Source organism: Mobula hypostoma, chromosome 5 (assembly GCF_963921235.1).
Source record: "Mobula hypostoma chromosome 5, sMobHyp1.1, whole genome shotgun sequence".
NCBI lineage: Eukaryota > Metazoa > Chordata > Chondrichthyes > Myliobatiformes > Myliobatidae > Mobula > Mobula hypostoma.
The window spans coordinates 119,721,245-119,745,616 of NC_086101.1; the positions used below are offsets into that span (position 1 = coordinate 119,721,245).

Sequence of the window (24,372 nt, forward strand, 5' to 3'; positions counted from 1 at the left end):
CCAAGGGGGATAAAAATGGATTCAAGGTACACAGACGTGAGTCAGTGGGGCAGAATCAGGCAGAAACAATGGGTCTATCTGGACAGTCAGATTCGTGGATCTTTGGTAGATGGTAGAAATGAGGGGTAAGGTAACTATGAGTTTGGTGGCAGTGGATGGGAGATCTCCAGAGTTGATGAGGTTGGTAATGGTGTGGGACACGTTGGCTTGGTGGTCCGGAGTGGGGTCCTTTTCAAGAGTAGCTGTTTGGCCTCAGCAAAGTGGAGGTTAGTCCGCCAGTCTGCGACAGCACTCCCTTTGTCTGTGGGATTGATGTGGCGGGCAGTGCGCTCTGCGGGGGTAAGGTTCGAGGAGGGGAGGGAAGTGCTGAAGTCGAGATGGTTGATGTCTCAGGGCAATTTGAGGAAAGCAGATCCGGATCAGGCAGAGAAGCAGAGTGGGGTGACCAAGAAGAGGAGGAGGGCTGAAGCTGTTCTTGAGCCTGGTAGGAACCTGGTGGCTTTTGTATCTTCTGCCTGAGAGAAGAGAGAGAAGAGAGAGTGTCCAGGTGAGAGGAGGCTGGTTACATTGGCTGCTTTCCCAGGGCAGCGAGAACTGTTGACACAAAAAGGCTGGAGAAACTTGGCAATTTCTTCTTGTTAGTGCTGACGGGCTGGTTTCTGTGATATGTGTGCACAGCTTTCTGCAGTTGTTTTGTGGTCTCGGGTAGAGCAGATGCCATACCAAGCCAAGGTACGTGAGGATAGGATGCTTTCTGTGATAAGAATTGATGTGGGTCAAAATGACCCAGTGAGTGTTTTCAATATCTGTTTTATTTGTTGTTAGTTTTAATTACAACCTGGTCTGGGTGAAATCTGTTGTGGCCCCGCTCTTGTCATTGATTTTGATCCAAGTGGATCTGAACCCACTCTGCCTGCTCCCATCTGCTTATCACCCCTCTTCACCTGCCATTTCTTACCTCACTCCTTCTGAACTCTCTGTACTGGCTAACTCCCCTCTACTCTTTCAGTCTGGATGAAGGGTTTTGACACTTGCAAATTTCTACAGATGTACCATGGAGAATTTTCTAACTGGCTGCATCGCAGCCTAGTATGGGGTGGGAGAGGGGCAACCCGCACAGGATCGAAATAAGCTGCAGAGAGTTGTAAACTCAGTCAGCTCCATCATGGGCACTAGCCTCCGTAGTATCCAGGACATCTTGAAGGAGTGGTGCCTCAAAAGATGGTAGCCATCATTAAGGACCCCATCACCCAGGTCATGCTCTCCTCTCATTGCTACCATCAAGAAGGAGGTGCAGAAGCCTGAAGACATACAGTCAATGATTCAGGAACAGCTTCTTCCCCTCTGCCATCTGATTTTTGAATGGACATTGAACCCATGAACACTACCTCATTACTTTTTTTCGCACTACTTACTTAGAACGTAGAACATAGAAAACACACAGCACAATACAGGCCCTTCAGCCCACGAAGCTGTGCCGAACATGTCCTTACCTTAGAACTACCTAGGCTTTACCCATAGCTCTCTACTTTTCTTTTCAATATGTTTATTAGTTTCTACATAGAAGAATACAGAGTACAAGAAAGTATATATAAAAGGTCAAAAAAAGATTAAAAAAACCTACCAGTTACATTATATCTATCCATAATAACAATCTCGTTACCCTGTATTCATGTAGGTTAGTCAATAGTTATATTGAAATATACTAATTTATTACAAAAAAAAGTCTAACCCCTACCAAGACCGAAGCTGTTTATTAAGTAGAAAAAAAGGTAAAATACTTTCTCGTATAATAAAAATTAATAATAGCCAACATCTGAATTTAAACAATGAATTGAGAGTTTTGAAAGTTTTGAAAATAATTCAGAAAGGGTCCCCACAATGTTTGAAAGTCTTGACGAGATTCAGAAATTGAACAACGAATCTTCTCTAAATCTAAGCATGACATAACGTCGCATAACCATTGAGCACGAGTAGGAGGAAAAACATCTTTCTGTTTAAACAAAAGCGCCTCCTAACTATAAGAGAGTTAAAGGCCAAAATATGTAAATCAGCTGTCTTCAGCTTGATATCTTGTCCAGCAACAATACCGAATAGGGCTGTCAGAGGATTAGGCTTAAAATTGACTTTGAAAAGTAAAGAAAAAGTTTGAAAAACTTCCAATAATTTTCAAGACATGGCCAAGTCCAAAACATATGAATTAATGAAGCTTCTCCATTATTACATCTGTCACAGTAGGGAGATATATTCAAATAAAAACGAGATAGCTTATCTTTAGTCATATGGACTCTATATACCACCTTAAATTGTATGAGCGAATGGTGAGCACATAGCAGTGAAGTATTAACCAGTTTAAAAATCTCATTCCAAGTTTCCTCAGATAATGATGTCTGTAAATCTTGTTCCCAGCGATTCTTAATTTTGTCTAAAGGAACATTCCTTGTCTCCAGTAACATACCATAAAGATTAGATATTAAACCATTATGAAAAGGTGTCAAATTAAAAATTATGTCTAGTAAGTTCTTATCTGAGCTTATAGGAAATGTACATAATTGAGATCTTAGAAAGTCTCTGATTTGTAGATATGCTGTCTATTTTTCTAAGCTACATGTAGCCATCCATGAGTCTCTTAAAAGACCCTATCATTTCCGCCTCCACCAGTGCTGCCGGCAGCCCATTCCACGCACTCACCACGCTCTGCATAAAAAAACTTACCCCTGACGCCTCCTCTGTACCTACTTCCAAGCACCTTAAAACTATGCCCTCTTGTGCTAGCCATTTCAGCCCTGGGGAAAACCCTCTGACTGTCCACACGATCAATGCCTCTCATTATCTTGTACACCTCTATCAGGTCACCTCTCATCTTCCGTCGCTCCAAGGAGAAAAGGCCGAGTTCACTCAACCTATTCTCATAAGGCATGCTCCCCAATCCAGGCAACATCCTTGTAAATCTCCTCTGCACCCGGTTCTATGGTTTCCACGTCCTTCCTGTAGTGAGGCGACCAGAATTGAGCACAGTACTCCAAGTGGGGTCTGACCAGGGTCCTATATAGCTGCAACATTACCTCTCGGCTCTTGGACTCAATCCCATGATTGATGAAGGCCAATGCACTGTATGCCTTCTTAACCACAGAGTCAGCCTGTGCAGCAGCTTTGAGTGTCCTATGGACTCGGACCCCAAGATCCCTCTGATCCCCCACACTGCCAAGAGTCTTACTTAATTTAACACACACACACACATAATACTGTTTTCTTTATTATTCTGTATTGCAATGTACTGATGCCACATATCAACATATTTCACGATTTATGCCAGTGATATTAAACCTGACTTGGGTTCTGACCTGGAACATAGACTGTCCATCTCCTCTCATGGCATTGCACAAATGCCATTCTTGAGACCTATCTACTCCGCTTTATGATCCAGTGGCTTTGCATGAGAGACAAGCAGAGACAGTCTCTCCCCCCCAAGGATGGAACAGTTTTCCTTTCCTCAGTTCATACTAATCACAAATTATCTGATCATTATCACCTTGCTGTGGGAAGGTGCAGAGCGAGAGCCATCTGCTTCCCTTTCCTGCCTTGCGTCAGGAATCACTTTCAGATACCCTGAGGCAAGCACTCCTGGGGTGCCAGTGCATCGGGCCGGCTGGTCGCGTTAGTGTGACTGCTGTTTGGGATGCTTGTCCTCCTGTCCTTCAGACCCCACCAGGAGTGTAGAGGACTGTAGTGCAGTTTAGTCCCAATCTGTAATGTTAAAAACTGAGCAATTAATAGTGACGGTGAAAGTGGCCATCTTCTCAGCAAGCTGCTGGTGAGAATGCACCTGAAGCGTTGTATAAAGGTTTGGTCTCCGTACCAACGCAGGGACATTGCAGGTAATGAATGGGTTCGACAAATACAGACATTCATAGGTCAATGGGGCAGTTATGTAGTGGTCTCCCCCAAGACCGTATGAGCACTTGCCACATTCTCGCAATTGATCTAATGTGACACACTCTCCATTGAAGCTGCATGACTTGCTGAGTTCCTCCTGCATTTTGTGCGTGTTGCTCAAGATTACCTGCTGCCCTTGCCTGCGCCTGTGACTCCAGAGTCTCCCCAGGCCCCAGAAAGGCCCAGTGCCCTGCTCGGCTCAAGGGTAAAGGCCAACAAGCACGTCAGCGTGCAGGGCTTTTCCCTTCCAGCTTGCTTTGGGGGTGTCTCACCCTGCGTTCCTCTCCCTGCAGGAAGCCGAAGATATTGCAGTGGTGTACCCTCCACGTCTTGTGGATGGTGGTGATCATCCTGATGGCCGTCGGACTGGCAATCCAAACCCTGGGCATGACCGACAAGAAAAGGTGAGTGTACTCTTTGCAGCCCTGTTGTGTAAACAGTCCATTCAGCAGGACAAACCTGCCGACGTGGCCTGGCCTCGCCATGAAAGAGAGGGTGTTTGAAACGGAGCATTGAATTTGAACAGGAATCCACCCCCCCCACCACCTTCCCAACAAAGTGTAATAAATATTAATACAAAAGCAATCCTATTAAGCACAATGTACAAGTAACTGTAACATCCACTATATAGACAGATTGTATGTGGAAATATTGACACTAGGTGATGTGGATGCAGTGGAGGTGGGGTGGGTTAACGGGTGGAGGTGTTAATTAGCCTGGGGAAGTTGCAGACTGATCTTCTATCTCTATCAGTCTGTGTGCTCCAACACTATCAAATCTTCATCCAGAAGCAGAATAATGAGCAGTATTCAAAGTTCAATTATCAAAGTATATACACAACCCCAAGGTTCATTTTCCTGCATGCATACTCAATAAATCCATAGAATAGACTGAAGCATCGTGGGGAAAAACCAAAATATTGGGAATAGCAGATTAGCTGTTGGAGGCTCAGTACTCGGACTGCTCTCTCCGTCTCTCTTTCTCTTGTTAGTGTGGGAGAATTTGTTGCTGATTCTCAGAGAAAAAGCAACGTGGCAGACTTTAACACTGCAGTCAGTGAGTTGTTTCGATTTTGTCTTCCCTCTCACTTGACTAGGGAGAGAGAGGAAGGAGCCTGTGGCATGCTGAATTGTCAGGGTGAACAGTTAGTTTTTGTCGTACTGCAGATCGTGGTCTCTCTATTGCTTGCTTGGTGGTTGTGGGTGCTGAAGTAAGTGGGGGAGAGGCAGGGATGACGCTTTGCTGCTGCTTGTGCATGGGGGTATTGGGGGGGGCTTTGGGGTTCCAATGCTTTTACTGTCACTCACTCTTTGGGGCTCTTTCCTGTTTTTGCGGATGTCTGTGAAGAGCAAGAATTTCAGGTTGCATATTGTATACATTCTCTGATATTAAATGGAACTATTGAACTATTGAATAGTAACTATAGCAAGATTAGCGAAAGATCAACCAGAGTGCAGAAGACAACAAACCGTGCAAATTCGAATACAAATAAATAACAAAGCCTGCCGAATAATCACAGACACGCTGCGCCTCACACCCACTAACATCATTTACAGACTTGCAGGCATTGCTCCCCCAGAGATCCGAAGACACACTACAACAAAAATTGAAAAAGGTAAACAAAATCAGATCCACGGCACCCACTGAACCATCATGTGCCTGTTTCCAACTGCCTAAGATTGAGGAAAAGCTTTGCTACAGTGGAGGAACTACCGCACGGAACATCCCCCCAAACATACAGGATTGACCTCTGGCAACAAACAGAAGCCAGAACCCCACCAAACAATACAGTGCAAGACCCCACAGAAATGTTACCAGACGGGGCACTGCTTGACAGACGGAAATGGTGCACTCTCAACAGAGTGAGAGCGGGAGTTTGTAGGACGGGAGACAATATGGTGAAATGTGGTTTAAAGACCAGCGAGCCCTGTGAGTGTGGCGAAAGGGTGCAGAACATTGAACATGTTCTGCGCAACTGTCCACTCTCACCTGATTTAGCTGACACTGACCTGCTCAACATCAACCAAACAACACTAGAGTGGCTGACTGTCTGGTGTGACAAGCTATGATGATGATGACAGTGATGACCTCCAAGCAAGGCTGCAGGACCGGATGGTGTCAGTACCAGGGTGCTCAAAGCCTGTGCCCCTCGGCTATGTGGAGTACTTCGCCATGTATTCAACCTGAGCCTGAGGCTCCGGAGGGTTCCTGTGCTGTGGAAGACGTCCTGCCTCGTCCCTGTGCCGAAGATGCCACGCCCCAGCGGCCTCAATGACTACAGACCGGTGGTATTGACCTCCCACATCATGAAGACCCTGGAGAGACTTGTTCTGGAGCTGCTCCGACCTATGGTCAGGCCACACTTAGATCCCCTCCAGTTCGCCTACCAGCCCCGACTAGGAGTTGAGGATGTCATCGTCTACCTGCTGAACCATGTCTCTGCCCACCTGGACAAGCCAGTGAGCACTGTGAGGGTCATGTTTTTTAACTTCTCCAGTGCGTTCAACACCATCCGCCCTGCTCTGCTGGGGGAGAAGCTGACAGCGATGCAGGTGGATGCTTTCCTGGTGTCATGGATTCTTGATTACCTGACTGGCAGACCACAGTACGTGTGCTTGCAACACTGTGTGTCTGACAGAGTGATCAGCAGCACTGAGGCTCCACAGGGGACTGTCTTGTCTCCCTTTCTCTTCACCATTTACACCTCGGACTTCAACTACTGCACAGAGTCTTGTCATCTTCAGAAGTTTTCTGATGACTCTGCCATAGTTGGATGCATCAGCAAGGCAGATGAGGCTGAGTACAGGGCTACGGTAGGAAACTTTGTCACATGGTGTGAGCAGAATTATCTGCAGCTTAATGTGAAAAAGACTAAGGAACCGGCAGTAGACCTGAGGAGAGCTAAGGTACCGGTGACCCCTGTTTCCATCCAGGGGGTCAGTGTAGACATGGTGGAGGATTACAAATACCTGGGGATACGAATTGACAATAAACTGGACTGGTCAAAGAACACTGAGGCTGTCTACAAGAAGGGTCAGAGCCGTCTCTATTTCCTGAGGAGACTAAGGCCCTTTAACATCTGCCGGACAATGCTGAGGATGTTCTACGAGTCTGTGGTGGCCAGTGCGATCATGTTTACTGTTGTGTGCTGGGGCAGCAGGCTGAGGGTAGCAGACACCAACAGAATCAACAAACTCATTTGTAAGGCCAGTGATATTGTGGGGATGGAACTGGACTCTCTGACGGTGGTGTCTGAAAAGAGGATGCTGTCTAAGTTGCATGCCATCTTGGACAATGTCTCCTATCCACCACATAATGTACTGGTTGGGCACAGGAATACATTCAGCCAGAGACTCATTCCACCGAGATGCAACACAGAGCGTCATAGGAAGTCATTCCTGTCTGTGGCCATCAAACTTTACAACTCCTCCCTTGGAGGATCAGACACCCTGAGCCAATAGGCTGGTCCTGGACTTATCTCCTGGCATAATTTACATATTACTATTTAACTATTTATGGTTTTATTACTGTTTTATTATTTATGGTGCAACTGTGATGAAAACCAATTTCCCCTGGGATCAATAAAGTATGACTATGACTATAACTAACTGTAGTCTGACTGACTGCATCAGTTCTCCAGCTGTAGTCTGACTGCCTCAGTACATCCTACTATAGTCAGACTGACTGTTTCAGTTTTCCAACTGATTCTGAATGGCTGCATCAATACCTTTTACTGTAGTCCGACTGATGGTATCCATATTCCAACACTCGTCTGACAGCATCATTACCTGCTACTGTAGTCTGCCTGACTGCATCGGCATTCCAACTGTAGTCTGTACTGTAATCAGTACTCCAGCTGTGGTCTGAATCACTGCATCAATACACCAACCATAGTCCAACCAGCTACATCAGTATTCCAACTGTAGACTGACAGACTGCATCAGGTCTCCAATTGTAATCCAACAGCCTGAATCAGGACTTTGACAGTAGTTCGAGTGACCATGGAACTACAATTGTAGCCCGACTGACTGCAACTGTAGTCCAACTGTATTCTGACTGATTGCATTGGTATTCCAAAGGTAGTCTGATTGCATCAGTACAACTGTGGTCCAACCAACTGCATCAGTACTGCCAAAGGCAGTCTAACTAACTTCAGCATTAGTACAATTGTAATTTGATGGACTGTAACAGTGGTACAACCGTAGTCCACCTGACTGCATCAGAACTCCAACTATAGTCCGACTGACTGCATCAGTACAACTGTAGTCAGATTGACTGTATGAGTACTACAACCACAGTCTGTCTGCATCAGTACCTCCTACTGTAGTACAACTGACTACATCAGTACTCCAACTGTAGTCTGACTGACAGCATCAGGACACTGGCTGTATTCTGACTGACTGCATCAGTACTCCAGCTATATAGACTAACTGTATAAGTACTCCAACTGTAGTCTGACTGATGGCGGAAGTACTATAAGTATAGTTCAACTGACTGCATCAATGCTACAAATGTAGTCTGCATGACTGCATGAGGACACCAACTGTATTCTGACTGACTGCATCAGTACTCCAGCAGTAGTCTGACAGACTAGAGCATTACTGCAACTGTAGTGTGGACTGCAAGTGTAGTCTGACTGATTACAGCATTATTACAACTGTGGTCTGTCAACATATGTATTCCAATTGTAGTCCAACTGACAGCATCAGTACTCTAACTGTAGTCTGACTGACTGCTTCAGTTCTCCTACTGAATTCCAAATGACTGCATGAGTATCTTCTACTGTAGTCTGACTGACTATATCAGTACTCCATCTGTAGTCTGACAGACTACATCAGTGCTACAAATGTAGTTTGACTGACTGCATCAGTGTACCACTGTAGTCTGCCTGACTGTATCAGTACTGTAAATTTAGTCTGATTGATGGCATAAGTACTACAACTGTAGTCCAAAGGACAGCATCAGTATTTTGACTGTAGTCTGACTGTTTGCATCAGTATTGAAACTATACTCCATCTGATTGTGTCAGTAGTCTAACTGTAGCCTGACTGACTGCTTCAGTACCCCAACTATATTCCAACTGACTGCATCAGTACCTCCTACTGTAGTCTGACTGACTTCATCAGTACTTCTGATTGTAGTCCGACTGCATCAGTACTCCTGATATAGTCTGACTGAGTGCATCAGTAATGCAAAAGTAGTCTAATTCACAACATGAGTACTTTAAATATAGTCTGACTGACTACTGACTGTACTACAACCAAATGCATAAATAGTCCAACTGTAGATGACTGCATCATTATTCCAAATGTAGTCCAACCGACTGCATCAGTATTCCAATTGTAGTCTGACGAAATGCATCAGTACTCCAACTATAGTCCAATTAACTGCATCAGTACTCCAATTATAATCCAATTGACTGCGTCAGTACTCTAACTGTAGTCTGACTGCCTCAGTACATCCTACTGTATTCTCAGATTGACTGCCTCAGTACTTAGACTGTAGTCCGACTGACTGCATCAATACTGCTAATGTAGTCTGACTGAGTGCATCAGTACTGCAAATGTAGTCTGACTGACTGCTTGAGTACCTCCTACTGTTGTCTGACTGTATTAGTACTCTGCCTGTCATCTGACTGACTGCATCAGTACACCAACTATAGTCTGAATGTAGACTAGAGATGCTCAGAATGTACACTTGGAGGGTAAAGCAGAGAAGCTCAGAACTAACACTTGGAACATACACTTGAAAGGTAGACTTGGAACACTTGGAGTGCAGACGAGAGAAGCTCGGAACGTAGACTAAGAAGCTCAGAATGTACACCTGGAACATAGGCTTTGGACACTTGGATGTAGACTTGGGACACTTGGAACATGGACAGGAGAAGAGTGGAATGTAGACTAGAGATGCTTGGAATGTACCCTCAGAACGTAGACCAGATAAACTTGGTGTATACTCTCAGAATGTAGACTTGGGACACTTGGAATGTAGACTAGAGAAGCTCAAAATGTACACTCAGAATGTTGACTTGGGACTTGTGGACAGGAGAAACTCGGAACATAGATTCAGGGGATGCTTGGAATATAGGCTAGAGAAGCTCAGATTGTACACTTGGAATGTTGACTTGGGACACTTGGAATGTAGACTAGAGAAGCTCAGAATGTGCATTCGGAATATAGACTCTTGAAGTTCAGAATGTACACTTGGAATGCAGACTTGGGACACTCAGAATGTAGACTAGAGAAGCTCAGAATGTACATTCGGAACATCGATTAGAGATGCTAGGAATGTAAACTTGGAATGCAGTCTAGAGGGACTGGGAATGTAGACTGCAGACACTCAGAACGTAGGCTCAGGAAATTCATTGAGAACAGAATTCACCCTGATCTCCAGCACCAATGTCAAAATGCTACTGTCCTTCTGTCACAATGTGCGCTGACAATACGGGAATGCAGGTGCAGAGGAAAGGCAGACTCTGATGTAGAGATGGAAATGAGAGTTTATTTATAATAATTCTAAAAGAACATCAGTGACTTGGCTGAGCAACAGCACAAGAAGTAACATTCTCAAAACTGGGACCCCACGATTAGCGCTGATCGGCCAGAATCCCTGAGCATATCAAAATAAACTTAACAAGTTTAAACCGAAAGCATCAGGAGAGCGCATTACAAAGATTGAGTCGTTTGAGAAAAACAAGCAACTCTAAATGATTAGCGACTCTCACTAAACAACAATGATTTAATTTAGGTGATCTAAAACCTCAGAACTCAATGCACTCTGGTGCCCCGCACAGGCCCAAAGAACTCATTACAGCGAGTTTCAGATAAAATCCCCACCCCCATGTAAGACATGATCCTCGGGATAAGCGGCTCTGTTCCCAAGGCTGAAGGGTAATGTTTTGAGTCTCAGTAGTTAGATTTTAATGAGAGCTTGTGTCTGCAAAGGTGAGACATGCCCATTTGCTTCATCCTTGTGCCCGAGGAGAGAGTAACCCTCACCCCTCAGTTGTAGTGCACACCACAAAAACCTGAGCAGGTTCTCAAAAGCTAATGAGGGAAGGGGAGGCTGTAGAGTCATGAAGAAACACAGCAGGAGACCGGGTTCTTCAACCCACTGGGTCAATAGCAAACATCAAGAACCCATTTTACACTGATCCCACCCTAGCTAATTTAATTCTCCATACATCCCCGTCAGCCAACCCCAGATTCTCCTCCTGTAGTTGAGGGAGGGAGCCAGAAGATTCTCCTCCCCTCACACTAGGGGGACAATTTACAGCGGCCAGTTAACCGATCGAGCCTGCACGTGGTTGCGATGTGTGTTTCAATCCAGTGACTGTCAATCAGGCGATTCGATTCAGGTAAAGTCGAATGGCACAGCGAGGAAGAGAGGTCCCGAGGGAAGAGTGAAGCAGAGCAGCGGCCAAGATAATAGCTCTGACCCTTTGCCTTTTCCTCCAGGATAAGATCCGAAGACGTGGAGGAGCCGCGGATTGTGCCAGTGACCAGCCGCGAAGTGATGGCGCTCGAGGACACCTGCCAGCCCAAGACTCACGTAATGTTCCTCAAGACGCACAAGACAGCTGGCAGTACCATCCTCAACATCCTGTACCGCTTTGGAGAGGCGAGGAACTTAACTTTCGCGCTACCTGCCTCCTACCAGTTTGGATATCCCCTCCTCTTCAGTACAAGAAGGATTAAATTTTACAATCCCCTCAAGCCCCAGGAGTACCATATCATTTGCAATCACATGAGATTCTACAGGCCACAGGTAAGGCAAATGTAGCCGCGTACTGCCTGATATGCTGCGCGACCCTGACTGGACACAGGAAATTGGTAATTCACAGAAAATGCTGAAGGAACTCAGCAGGCCCAGCAGCATTTATGGAGGGAAATAAACAGTCGACGTTTCAGACCGAGACCCTCACCAGGCCCAAATTGTTAACTGTTTATTTCCCTCCACAGATACCGCCTGACCTGCTGAGTTCCTGCAGAATTTTGTATGCGTTACTGGAGATTTCCAGCATCTGAAAAATCTCTTGCGTCTATAGTAAATTGGTAAATTGTACCGAGGTAGAGTGAAAAACTTGTTTTGCATACCATTCATACAACTATGCATTGAGTTTGTACAACTGATCTGAGAGTTGTGTCAAAACATTGCGGGGGGGGTGGCTAGACACAGTGAGCAATGGGAGGCAGCGGAGGGCTTGACATAGCAGGTGGAGAGCTTGGAGCGAATCGAGGAAACATTCTTACACAAAGCTGCTGAAATTGAGAATTCCCTGCCTGCAGATATGATGAAAGCAGATCCCATTGTGGGTTTCAGAGGGAATTGGATAAGTCCAGGAAACTTCACTAACCTGGGACACAGGGAACTTCAGATGGTGCTCGGCTGTCAAATTTTACTGTTGAATGTTATTCTTAATGACACATTAATATAACAGATTTCCAGTGGATCCAGTGAGTTTAAAGGGCACAGGGTAAATATTGAAACAGATGTTCTACATCTGAAGCGTGCATCATCTCCGACATGTCTCATCCTGTTCCTGCTATCCTGTTCTACACCCTAGGAGACAAACTTGCCACCAACATTTATAAACCTCCTCAATTCCACAGCCACCTCCTCCCACCCTAGTAGGATACCACCCCTCAATTTCTCTGTCTCGACCGCATCTGTTCTGAAAATGATTCCTTCTGCTTCTGGAGTGTTGCCTTCTTCTGGAGTTGTGATTTCCTCTCTTCTGTGGTTGAGGGAGCTCTCACCAGTATTTCCTCTATTTCCCATATGTCTGCTCAGACTCTCTCCATTACCCCACTGCCCAGGCAGAGAAAGCATTAGGTCCTCACCTTTCCCCATTACATCCAACACATAATCCTCCACTACTTCCACAAACTGCAACAGCATCCCACCACCAGCCTCATTTTCCCCTCCCTTCTCTTCTGCTTTCCGTAAGGACCAGTCTCTTCAGAACTTCCTGGTCCAGTCTCCCCTCCATACCCACGACTCCCTCTCCCCTGCAACTGAATGGGGAGCAACATCAGTCACTAGAACTACCTCCCGTCACCAGCCATGACTGAAACAGCCCTTCAGATGAGACAGAGGTTCAACTACACCTCCTCCAACCTGCTCCACCGCGTTTGGTGCTCTTGCTGTGGCCGACTCCTGTACGTTGATGAAACCAAACGTAGATGAATCTTTAACACTATAGGTTCGACAGATGCTGGAAATCTAGAGTAATGCACACAAAATGTTGGAGGAACAAATCCAAAAAGTCAACAGTTTATTCCTTTCCGTAGATGCTGCCAGACCGGCCGATTTCCTCCAGCATTTTGTGAGTGTTATCCTAGAGGAGACAACAGTTTTATGTGCAGGTGCACTCTGTCCACAAGCACCCATCTCCAGCTTCCATTCACAAACTCTCATTCTCACTCCTGCCTCTCCTTGGTCTTCCCCATAGCTATGGAGAGGATGAATGCAAATTGGGAGGACCACATCTCAACAATTTGATGTTGAGGTAGGCAAAATTATGAAGGGTACAGATAGGGTAAATGCAATCTGGATTTTTTTTCCGCTGAGGTTGGGTGGGACAACAGCCAGAGATTATGGGTTAAGGATGAAAGGTGAAAAGTTTCAGGGGAACATGAGAGGAAGCTTCTTAGAACGAGCACAGGTGGTTCATGCAAGCTCGATTTCAAAGCTTAAGAGAAGTTTGATTGGGTAAGCGGATGACAGGGGCATGGAGGGCTATGATGGAACTAGGCAGTTTAAATGGATCGAACATGTTTCCAGGATTGAATGGCTTATCATATGAAGAGGTGGTGGCTCTGTGCCTGTGTTCACTGGAATTTGGAAGAATGGGGGTGACCTCATTGAAATATCGAATGGTGAAAGGTCTTGATAGAGTAAATGTGGAGAGGGTGTTTCCTATGCTGGGAGAGTCCAAGACCAGTGGACCCAGCCTCAGATTAGAGGGGCATCCTTTTAGAACGGAGATGAGGAGGAATTTCTTCAGCCAGAGAGTGGCGAATTTGTGCAATACTTTGCCATAGGCAGCTGTGGAGGCCAAGTCTTTTAAGGCAGAGATTGATAGATTCTTGATTGGTCAGGGCATGAAGGATATGGGGAGAAAGCAGGATATTGGGGCTGAGAGGAAAATTGGATCTGCTCTGATGAAATGGCGGAGCAGACTCAATGGGCCAAATGGCCTAATTCTGCTCCTATATCTTATGGTTTTATATCCTTGTGGCATAGACTAGATGGGCCAAAGAGCTCGTTTCTGTGCTGTACTTTTCTATGACTCTATTCCTCTCGGAATAAGAGCCTACAACTCAATGGTATGAATATTGAGTTTTCCATTTTCAGGTAACCGACACCCTGGGTCTTCTCCTCCCCCATGCTTCCACCTGTAGTGCTCTTTATGTGATTGCAGGAAACTGCAGAGAGTTGTAAACACATCTCAGCACATCACAGAAACCAGCCTCTCCTTTGTGGACTCCGTACTTTTTGCTGCCTCAGTAAAACAGTCAGCATAATCGAGGCTCCCACCCTCCCCAAATGTTCTTCCCTCTCTGACCAGGCAGACAATGCAAAAGCCTGAAAACATGTACCAGGGCGAAGGGCAGCTTCTACCCTCCTGTAATTAGTCGATTAATTAGTTCCCTAAAATGATGAGATGGATTCTTGACCTCACAATCTACCTTGTTATCATCTTGAACTTGGTTGTTTACCTGAACTGATCTGCACTTCTTTTGTAGCTGTTCCACTTTATTCTAAATTCTTATCATTTAATCTTGTTCCATTTAAGTCTGTAATGATTTGATCTGTATGCAGGGAATGCAAGACAGGCTTTTCACTATCTCTCTGTACATGTAGCTATAAAAAAACACCATTGCTAGTACCAATTCGTTTTCTTCTCTCTTTGTTCACCTCTCCCATTCTCTTCCCCACCTGGTTCCATCTACGTATCACTTATCCCTTCTAGATTCACCTATCACCTACCAACCTTTATCCCACTCCCCTAGTTCCGCTGCTCAATGGTAGTAATGCACAATAACTCTTGCAGTTCTGATGCAGGGTGTCAGACCAAAATATCAACTCACAGTTTTTGCCTCCACCCACTTGCTTGACTCACTAAGTTCTTCCAGACAGTTGTTCCAGCTTTCAACTGCTGCAATCTCTTCTTTCTTCATTCTCCTGAACTACTGGGATCTCTAAGTAATCAGCTGGTGGATTATTTTATTCTTGTTTTACATGGTGGAGTACAAGTGGTGGAGTACATGGTGGCTGTAAATCTAGTCAGCTCCACCTTGTGCACTAGCCTACAAAGTACCCGGGACATCTTTAGGGAGTGGTGTCTCAGAAAGGCAGCGTCCATTATTAAGCACCTCCAGCACCCAGGGTATGCTCTTTCTCACTGTTACCATCAGGTAGGAGGTACAGAAGCCTGAAGGCACACACTCAGTGATTCAGGAACAGCCTTTTCCCCTCTGTCATCTGATTCTTAAATGGACATTGAATCTTTGGACACTACCTCTCCAACCATGCCCTACTCCTTCAAGAGGATATGACCATGTTCATTATGTGGAAACGCTGGAGATCGATTGGGCACGTGATGAGAAGAGAGGCCAACTGCATCATAGAGACAGCACTTCACAGGACCCTTAAAGGGTGTAAGAAATGTGGGAGACCAAAGACAACTTGGTGCCATACCATAGACACAGAAATGAGGACCCTGAACTACACCTATGGCTCAATAGAGAAGGTGGCTAAGGACAGAGAGAGATGGAGGACCGTCATTGCTGCCCTAAATGACAGCGGTGTAACAGGCAGTAACTAATTAACTCTGTCAGGGAATTGACACAAACATGGTGACAAATCAAACTAAGTGTTCAAGGAACTCAACAAATCAGGCATCATCTACGGAGGGAAATAAACGGCCAACGTTTTGGGCCAAGATCAGGTTCTGATGAAGAGGGTCTCAGTCAAAATATTCAAGTTCTGATTACGGGCTTGGCCTGAAATGTTGACTGTTTATTCCTCTCCACCGAGGCTTCCTGGCTTGCTGAGTTCCTCCAGCATTTGTGTGTGATGCTCAAAATTTCTAGCAACTGCACAATCTCTTGTGTCTATGATAGACGAAATGACCTCCCTCTGTGTTGTTATCATTCTATGATCCTGAGATTCCTCTTTGCTGGTATAATGCCTGGAGCTCCCAAACCCACAGTATCTTCACTAGAAGGACTCAGTCCCACTTTACCAAGGCTGTTTAGAGTTGGGCAATGAATACTGGCCTTGACATTGACATCAACTGCCCAAGATGGGCAGCACGAGAGTGTAGTGGTGAGCACAACGCTCAACAGTACCGGCAACGAGGGTGCAAATCCCATCGCTGTTCTCCTTGTAAATGCGTGGGTTTCGTCTGGGTGTGCCAGTCTTCTCCCACAGTCCAAAGACATACCGGTTGGTAGGTTAATTGGTCATTGTCAATTGTCTCATGATTCAGCTAGGCTTAAATTGGGGGTTACTGGGTGGCATAGCTCAAAGGGCCAGAAAGACCTATTCTACACTGTATCTCAATAAATAATTCAGTAAAAAGACTTAATAGAAAGAAATCTGTTCACTGGGATGCAAACAGAATTGTCAAAAAAGGAATTATTACAAAATCAGAACAAACCACAGATGCTGGAAATCTGAGATAAAAACATAACTCTGGAAACACTCAGCAAGTCAGTAAACAGTTAATGTTTCAAGTCTGTGAGCTGGGGAACAGACAGGTGCAAGTTATTTTTTCAGTTGGAGAGAAGGTAGGGGAAGGATATGTAGAACAAAGGGAATGTGTGTGATAGGATGAGTGAGGATGGTGTAATGGGGTGGTTATCAGTACGTTAAGCTTCTTTGTCTGTTCAATGTGTTGGAAGGTTGTGGGACCTGTCCAGCAAGTCAAGTTTATATGAGCAAGATAAAAAAAAACTGACCCAACATAAACAATAAAATATTGGAAAATGTTGGACAAACTAAGAATTGCTAGAAGCCGATTTCTTTTCTATTAATTTCCCTCAACGTGCCACTGCAACTTCTCATCACAAAAGACCTCGTCTCTATTTTTGCATGGTATTATAAGTAGAAAACAGGCAGGCTGGCAGGTTAATTTGTGTGTAAGTGGTTCTGGACCAGATTTAATTTTTCTCCACGTAGACCAATGACTTTATTTTCTTGTATATTTTTCTAGGTTGAGAAGGTGATGGCAAGGGGGACCTTTTATTTCTCGATCCTGCGGAATCCGGTCACCTTGGTGGAGTCATCCTTCACCTATTACAAATGGTCAAGCACGGCCTTCAGGAAGGTGGAGTCGCTGGAGCAGTTCCTGAGCGAGCCCTGGCGGTACTACTCTCCCAAGGAGCGAGGCAGCCACTACGCCAGGAACCTCATGTGGTTTGACTTTGGCTTTGATCACAATGCGAATGCCTCACATCACTACATGGAACTGGTCCTAAGTGAGATCGCAAGCACTTTCCACCTCATCCTCATCTCAGAATACTTTGATGAATCGATGATCTTACTGAAAGACGCACTCTGCTGGGAATTTGATGACATTGTTTCCTTCAAGCTGAACTTAAGGAGCAACGTCACGGTGAAGAAGCTGTCTGATCAGGCCGCCGATCAGATCAAGGCTTGGAACTCGTTGGACTGGAGCCTCTACTCACACTTCAACAAGACGTTCTGGCAGAAGGTGGATCAGTATGGCCGTCAGCGAATGAGGAAGGATGTCCTGATCCTTCAGGATAAGCGGAAGAAGCTGATGGACTTGTGCCTTGAAAGCAGCAGCCCAGTGGATGCCAGTCTGATCCAGGATCAGAATATCAAACCCTTCCAGTACGGCCGAGCTAGGATCATGGGTTACATCCTCAATTCAAACCTCAGTAACAGCACGCGGGAGAAATGCATTCGCATGGTGATGCCTGAACTCCAGTACAAAGATCTGCTGGATGCCAAGTTCTTCCCCTCTGTCCCCAGCAGGAAACTCCTTCAGGCACCTTTGCTGCAGTTCTGAAACAACATGGCTGAGTCAAGACTCCTGTCGTTCCAAGAACTACACCTCCTAATTACTTATATCACATCAAAAACTGGCTGTCTGGGACAAGAAGGTCTTCAGCCCGTGATCCTGTGGTCAAATCTGTTGGGTATTCTCATGTCCAATATCATAGCAACCGGGATGCAGATGTTGGCGAAGAGGGTGTTTTTTTTCCTCGGACTTTGGGAAGGAAAGAGGATACTCTTCAGTCAACAGGCTGGGCTTGGGAAATGCTAAATGCGTAAGGACAGGACCTCACTTTCGTTACCCTGGCCCAGCCTGGAGTGTCTGGGCAAGTTGGCATGTCAGCCCTTGGGGCCACTGGGAAATTGGGCTGCCATGCATCGGGTCCGGGTCCTGTAGCAAATGGAGGGGGTGGGGTATGGGCAGTGAATGCCAGCTGATGCTACAAGTACTCTGCCCTCAAGAACATTACGGTGTGATTCACCAGGCGATGTCAGTCGCCTCTGTGATACAATGAGAATGGGGAGTCCAAACTGGAAAATAGTTTCTTTTTAACCCAGTTGCATGAAATGTAACTGAAACTAAAGCAACCCAAGTTTGTTAGCCTTCTCCAACATTAATCCCTTCATTTAACATGCTCCGTAAACTCTTCCTCAGTGACTGAGCTGCACCCGTATCTCCTCCCGTGGTGGCCTGCCTGATTATTGCTCTGATCAGCACCCAGGGGATTCTTTTCAATGTTAGTAACACTGTGTATGTGGAAAGTGAAGTTCCATGTCAGCCATAGATGTGATTCCACAAGGTTGGAATTGTGGATGGTGAGAAGGCTAGGCAAGAGCTTTGAATTCCCAGAAGTGTTGTATTTCCAGGAGTAAGTATTTGGGGAATGGTTCAAATTAGTGGAACTGCCGAGGTGTAGCCTGTGCTTATAAAGAGTGTGCTTAAACACTACAATAAAAGCCGGTGTGAGTTTGAACAACTCTTAACATTGTGTCTGTATACTTTCTCAGTCAATGGCACTGGCTGGTGTACTTAGATACAAAGGTGTACACAGACCAGACCTGACCAGACCACATTGTGTATTTGAAATTTCTCAGCCAATGGCACTGGCTGGTGTACTTGGATACAAAGTTGTCACAAAGCAGACATAGACATAGAACAGCACAGCACAGGAGCAGGCCAGTTATCCCACAATGTTGTGCGTAACCCCTAAAAAGCAAATCAAAAACACTCAAACACTAATCCCTCCTACTTACACAGTGTCCATTTCCCACCATCTTCCTTATATCCATGTGCCTCTCCAAACATCACTTAGAAGCCTCTAATGTATTTGCTGTTACCATCATACCAGCCATTCACCATTCTCTGACCTTTCACATCCCCTTTGAAGCTAGCCCCCCCCCCCACCTTCAATGCATGCCCTCTGATATTAAACAGATATTCCCTGTCTACTTTATCTATGCCTCTCATAAACTTATAAACCTCTATCGGATCTCCCCTCAGTATAGTCACTCCGGAGAAAACAACCCAACATTATCCAGCCTCTCATGATAGCACATGCTCTCTAAACCAGGCAGCGTCCTGGTAAGCCTCTTCTGCACCCTCCCCAAAGCATCCACATCCTTCCGATAGTGGGGCGACCAGAACTTTATGCAATACTCCAGATGTGGTTGAACCAAAGATTTATAAAGTTGCAACATAACCTCTTGACTTTTGAACTCAGTGCCCAAGCATTCCATAAGCCTTCTTAATCACCCTATCAGATTGTGTAGTGACTTTCAAGGAGTTATGAACTTGGATCCCAAGGTCTCTCTGTTCAGCAACACTGTTAAGGATCTTGCCCTTAACTGTGTACTGTCTCCCTGCATTTGCCCTACCAAGGTGCAACATGTCACATTTATCTTGGTTAAACTCCATCTGCTATTTCTCTGCCCATATCAGCAACTGATCTATATTATGCTGTATTCTTTGCCTGTCTTCTCCACTATCCACAACTCCACCAATATTGGTATCATCCATAAACTAGCACATCTACGCTTTCATCTGGGTCATTTATATACATTACAAACAGCAAAGGTCCCTGCAGAGCACCACTAATTACAGACCTCCAGCTCCAATAAGTCCCTTCAACCATCACCCTCTGCCTTCTATACTCAAGCCAGTTGTGAATCCTAACAGCCAATTCACTGCAGACACCATCCCTCTTAATCTTCTGGAGTGGCGGCCCTGAGGAATTTTGTCAAACACCTTCCTAAAATCCATGTAGACAACATCGACTCTCATATCTCTCTCATCGCCTTCTCAAAAACCTCAATCAATTTGGTAATACAAGACCTGCCCTGCACAAAGCCATGGCTCTCCCTAATTAGGTCAAGAGTTTCCAAATACTCGCATATCCTATCCTTAAGAATTTTCTCCAGCAATTTCCCTACAACTGAGGTAAGACTCACTGGTCTGTAATTCCCAGGATTTTCCTTTGTTCTCTAATAGAGGGACAACATTAGCCACTTACCAGTTCTCTGGGACCTCACCTGTGGCTAGAGAGGACATGCAGATACTGGTCAAGGGCTCAGCAATCTCGCCTCTTGCCTCCTTCAATAACTTGGGGTAAATCCCATCAGGGCCTGAGTCAATACTCATTAGCAGGCCCAATACGTCCTCCTCCCTGACATCTAAACACCCTTACATATTTATACATTCACACTGATCGACTGGTCCTCCATGTCCTTTTCCTTGGTAAACACTGAAGCAAAGTACTCATTAAGTGCCTCACTCACATTCTCTGCATCCAAACAAATATATCCCCCCCTTTACCCTTGAGTGGTCCCACCCTCTCCCTATTTATCCTCCCGCTCTTGCTGTCTGTATGTACAGAATGACTTGGGATTCACTTAATCCTACTTGCCAAGGACTTTTCAAGACCCCTCCCAGCTTTCCTAATTCCCTTTAGTTCTTTCATGGCTTCTTTATACCTTCTCGTGCTTTGTTTGATCCTAACTTCTGAAGTTTTACATACTTTTCCATTTTCCTTCTTGACTAAATCCATAACCCCTCTGGACATTCAAAGTTCTCTTATCTTTCCATCCATGGGACTTTTGGACTGAAAAGCTTAAGTCTGTAGATATTAAGGAAGATGATGTGCTGGAGCTTTTGGAAAGCATCAAGTTAGATAAGTCAATGGCACCGGACAAGATGTACCCCAGGCTACTGTGGGAAGCGAGGGAGGAGATTGCTGAGCCTCTGGCGATGATCTTTGCATCATCGGTGGGGATGGGAGAGGTCCTGGAGAACTGGAGGGTTGCGGTTGTTGTTCCCTTATTCAAGAAAGAGAGCAGAGATAGCCCAAGAAATTATAGACCAGTGAGTCTTACTGCAGTGGTTGGTAAGTTGATGGAGAAGATCCTGAAAAGGCAGGATTTATAAACATTTGGAGAGGTATAATATAATTAGGAATAATCAGCATGGCTTTGTCAAAGGCAGGTCGTGCCTTACGAGCCTGATTGAATTTTTTAAGGATGTGACTAAACACATTGATGAAGGTAGAGCAGTAGATGTAGTGTATATGGATTTCAGCAAGGCATTTGATAAGGTACACCATGCAAAGCTTATTGATAAAGTAAGGAGGCATGGGATCCAAGGGAACATTGCTTTGTGGATCCAGAACTGGCTTGCCCACAGAAGGCAAAGAGTGATTGTAGATGGGTCATATTCTGCATGGAGGTCAGTGACCAGTGGTGTGCCTCAGGGATCTGTTCTGGGATGACTTCTCTTAGTGATTTTTATAAATGACCTGGATGAGGAAGTAGAGGGATGGGTTAGTAATTTTGCTGATGACACAAAGGTTGGAGGTGTTGTGGATAGTGTGGAGGGCTGTCAGAGGTTACAGTGGAACATTGATAGGATGCAAAACTGGGCTGAGAAGTGGCAGATAGGGTTCAGCCCAGGTATGTGTGAGGTGGTTCATCTTGGTAGGTCAAATATGAGAGCAGGATATAGTATTAATTGTAAGACTCTTGGCAGTGTGGAGGATCAGAGAGATCTTGTAATCCGAGTCCATAGGACACTCAAAGCTGCTGTGCAGGATGACTCTGTGGTTAAGAAGGCATACAGTGCATTGGCCTTCATCGATCATGGGTTTGAGTTTAGGATCCGAGAGGTAATGTTGCAGCTATATAGGACCCTGGTCAGACTCTACTTGGAGTACTGTGCTCAGTTCTGGTTGCCTCACTACAGGAAGGATGTGGAAACCATAGGAGATTTACAAGAATGTTGCCTGGACTGGCCTTAGGAGAATAGGTTGAGTGAACTTGACTTTTTCTCCTTGGAGTGATGGAGGATGAGAGGTGTCCTGCTGGAGGTGTATAAGATGATGAGACGCATTGATTGTGTGGATAGTCAGAGGCATTTTTCCCCAGGGCTGAAATGACTAGTGTGAGAGAGCACATTTTTAAGGTGCTTGGAAGTAGGTACAGAGGAGATGTCAGGGGTAAGTTTTTTTACACAGGGAGTGGTGAGTGCATGGAATGGGCTGCTGGCAATGGTGATGGATGCAGATACAACAGGGTCTTTTAAGAGATTCCTGGATAGGTACATGGAGCTTAGAAAAATAGAGGGCTATGGGTAATCCTAGGTAATTTCTAAGGTAAGGACATGTTTGGCACAGCTTTGTGGGCTGAAGGGCCTGTATTGTGCTGTAGGTTTTCTATGTTTCATCTCTTTCCTTCTAACAGGAACATACCTTTCCTGCACTCTGCAATTGATCTTTACACACCCTCTGCATGTCTGTTGTGGACTTGCCAGAGAAAAAGTGTTCCCAATTAATTCTTAGTTCCTGCCTAATGCTGTCATAATTTGCCCTATTGCAATTTAAAGCACTCTCTCAAGGACCATACCTATCTTTAACTATAGCTATCCTGAAAGTTAAGGAGTTGTGATCACTCTTCCCTAACTGTTCACTGACTAAAAGGTCAGTCACCTGGCAAAGCTGATTACCCAACACCAGCATTCCAGTATGAATGCAGAATTGTTCACAGACCAGACCACACTGTCTGTTTTGAATTTCTCAGTCAGTGGCACAGGCTGGTGTATTTGAATGGAGTGTTGTAGACTAAGAGAGCACACTGTGTATTTTGGAATCAGGAATCAAGTTTCATTCTTGCTGTTTTATGATGCCAAATGTTGTTTTCCAGCAGCAACACAGTGTAAAGACATAAACATATACTTTACTTTATACTTTATACTTTATTGTTGCCAAAGAATTGATACTAGAACGTACAATCATCACAGAGATATTTTGATTCTGTGCTTCCCGCTCCCTGGATTACAAATATTAAATATTAAAAATAGTAAAAATTAGTAAATATAAAAATTTAAATTATAACTCATAAATAGAAAATAGAAAAATGGAAAGTAAGGTCGTGTAAGAAAAGTGAGAGGCAGGTCTGGATATTTGGAGGGTACGGCCCAGATCCGGGTCAGGATCCGTTCAGCAGTCTTATCACAGTTGGAAAGAAGCTGTTCCCAAATCTGGCCGTACAAGTCTTCAAGCTCCTGAGCCTTCTCCCGAAGGGAAGAGGGACGAAAAGTGTGTTGGCTGGGTGGGGCGCGTCCTTGATTATCCTGGCAGCACTGCTCCGACAGCGTGCAGTGTAAAGTGAGTCCATGGATGGAAGATTGGTTTGTGTGATGTGCTGCGCTGTGTTCACGACCTTCTGCAGCTTCTTCTAGTCTTGAGCAGGACAACTTCCATACCAGGTTGTGATGCACCCTAGAAGAATGCTTTCTACGGTGCATCTATAAAAATTAGTGAGTGTTTTAGGGGATAGGCCAAATTTCTTTAGTTTTCTCAGGAAGTAAAGGCGCTGGTGGGCTTTCTTGGCAGTGGACTCTGCTTGGTTGGACCAAGTCAGGTCATTTGTGATATTGACCCCGACGAACTTAAAGCTTTTGACCTGTAAATGACTGTATATTACAAAATAAATAGATATTGGAATAAATAAAATAATACGCTCATGTTTGTGGGTTCAGAAAGCTAACGGCAGAAGGAAGATTCCATTCCTGAATCATTGAGTGTGGATCTTCAGGATCCTGTACCTCCTCTCCAATGGAAGTAACAAGAAGAGGGCATGTTCCAGATGACGAGGGGCTTTTATGATGGATGCTGTCTTTTTGAGGCACTGCCTCTGAAAGATATCCTTGACGGTGGGGAACAGTTATGTCTGTGATGGAGCTGGCCCAGTCTGCATCCCTCTGTAGCCTCTTGCTATGCTGCATGTTGGAGGCTCCGTACCAGGCTGCAATGTAACCGGTTAGTGAAGTGAAATGCCCTGATTTAAAATACATGTGTTTCTTTTCAAAACATTTCCATCCCTATCTCTGTAATTTTCCTTAAACCCTGCAACCCT

At 45.1% G+C, this 24,372-nt stretch overlaps 1 protein-coding gene across 3 annotated transcripts in view; it reads left to right on the top strand.

The window, feature by feature from the left end:
• gal3st4 (galactose-3-O-sulfotransferase 4) overlaps positions 1 to 23,947 on the top strand; it is a 129,040-nt gene extending 105,093 nt beyond the window's left edge. For all 3 annotated transcript variants that reach the window (XM_063048897.1, XM_063048896.1, XM_063048895.1), the window contains 3 exons: positions 4,230 to 4,340; positions 11,394 to 11,703; positions 17,162 to 23,947. In XM_063048897.1, the coding sequence (XP_062904967.1) occupies positions 4,273 to 4,340; positions 11,394 to 11,703; positions 17,162 to 17,983 (1,200 nt within the window). In that variant the 5' untranslated portion in view covers positions 4,230 to 4,272 and the 3' untranslated portion in view covers positions 17,984 to 23,947. The remainder of the gene's footprint in view (positions 1 to 4,229; positions 4,341 to 11,393; positions 11,704 to 17,161) is intronic.
• Positions 23,948 to 24,372: the final 425 nt, after the last annotated feature.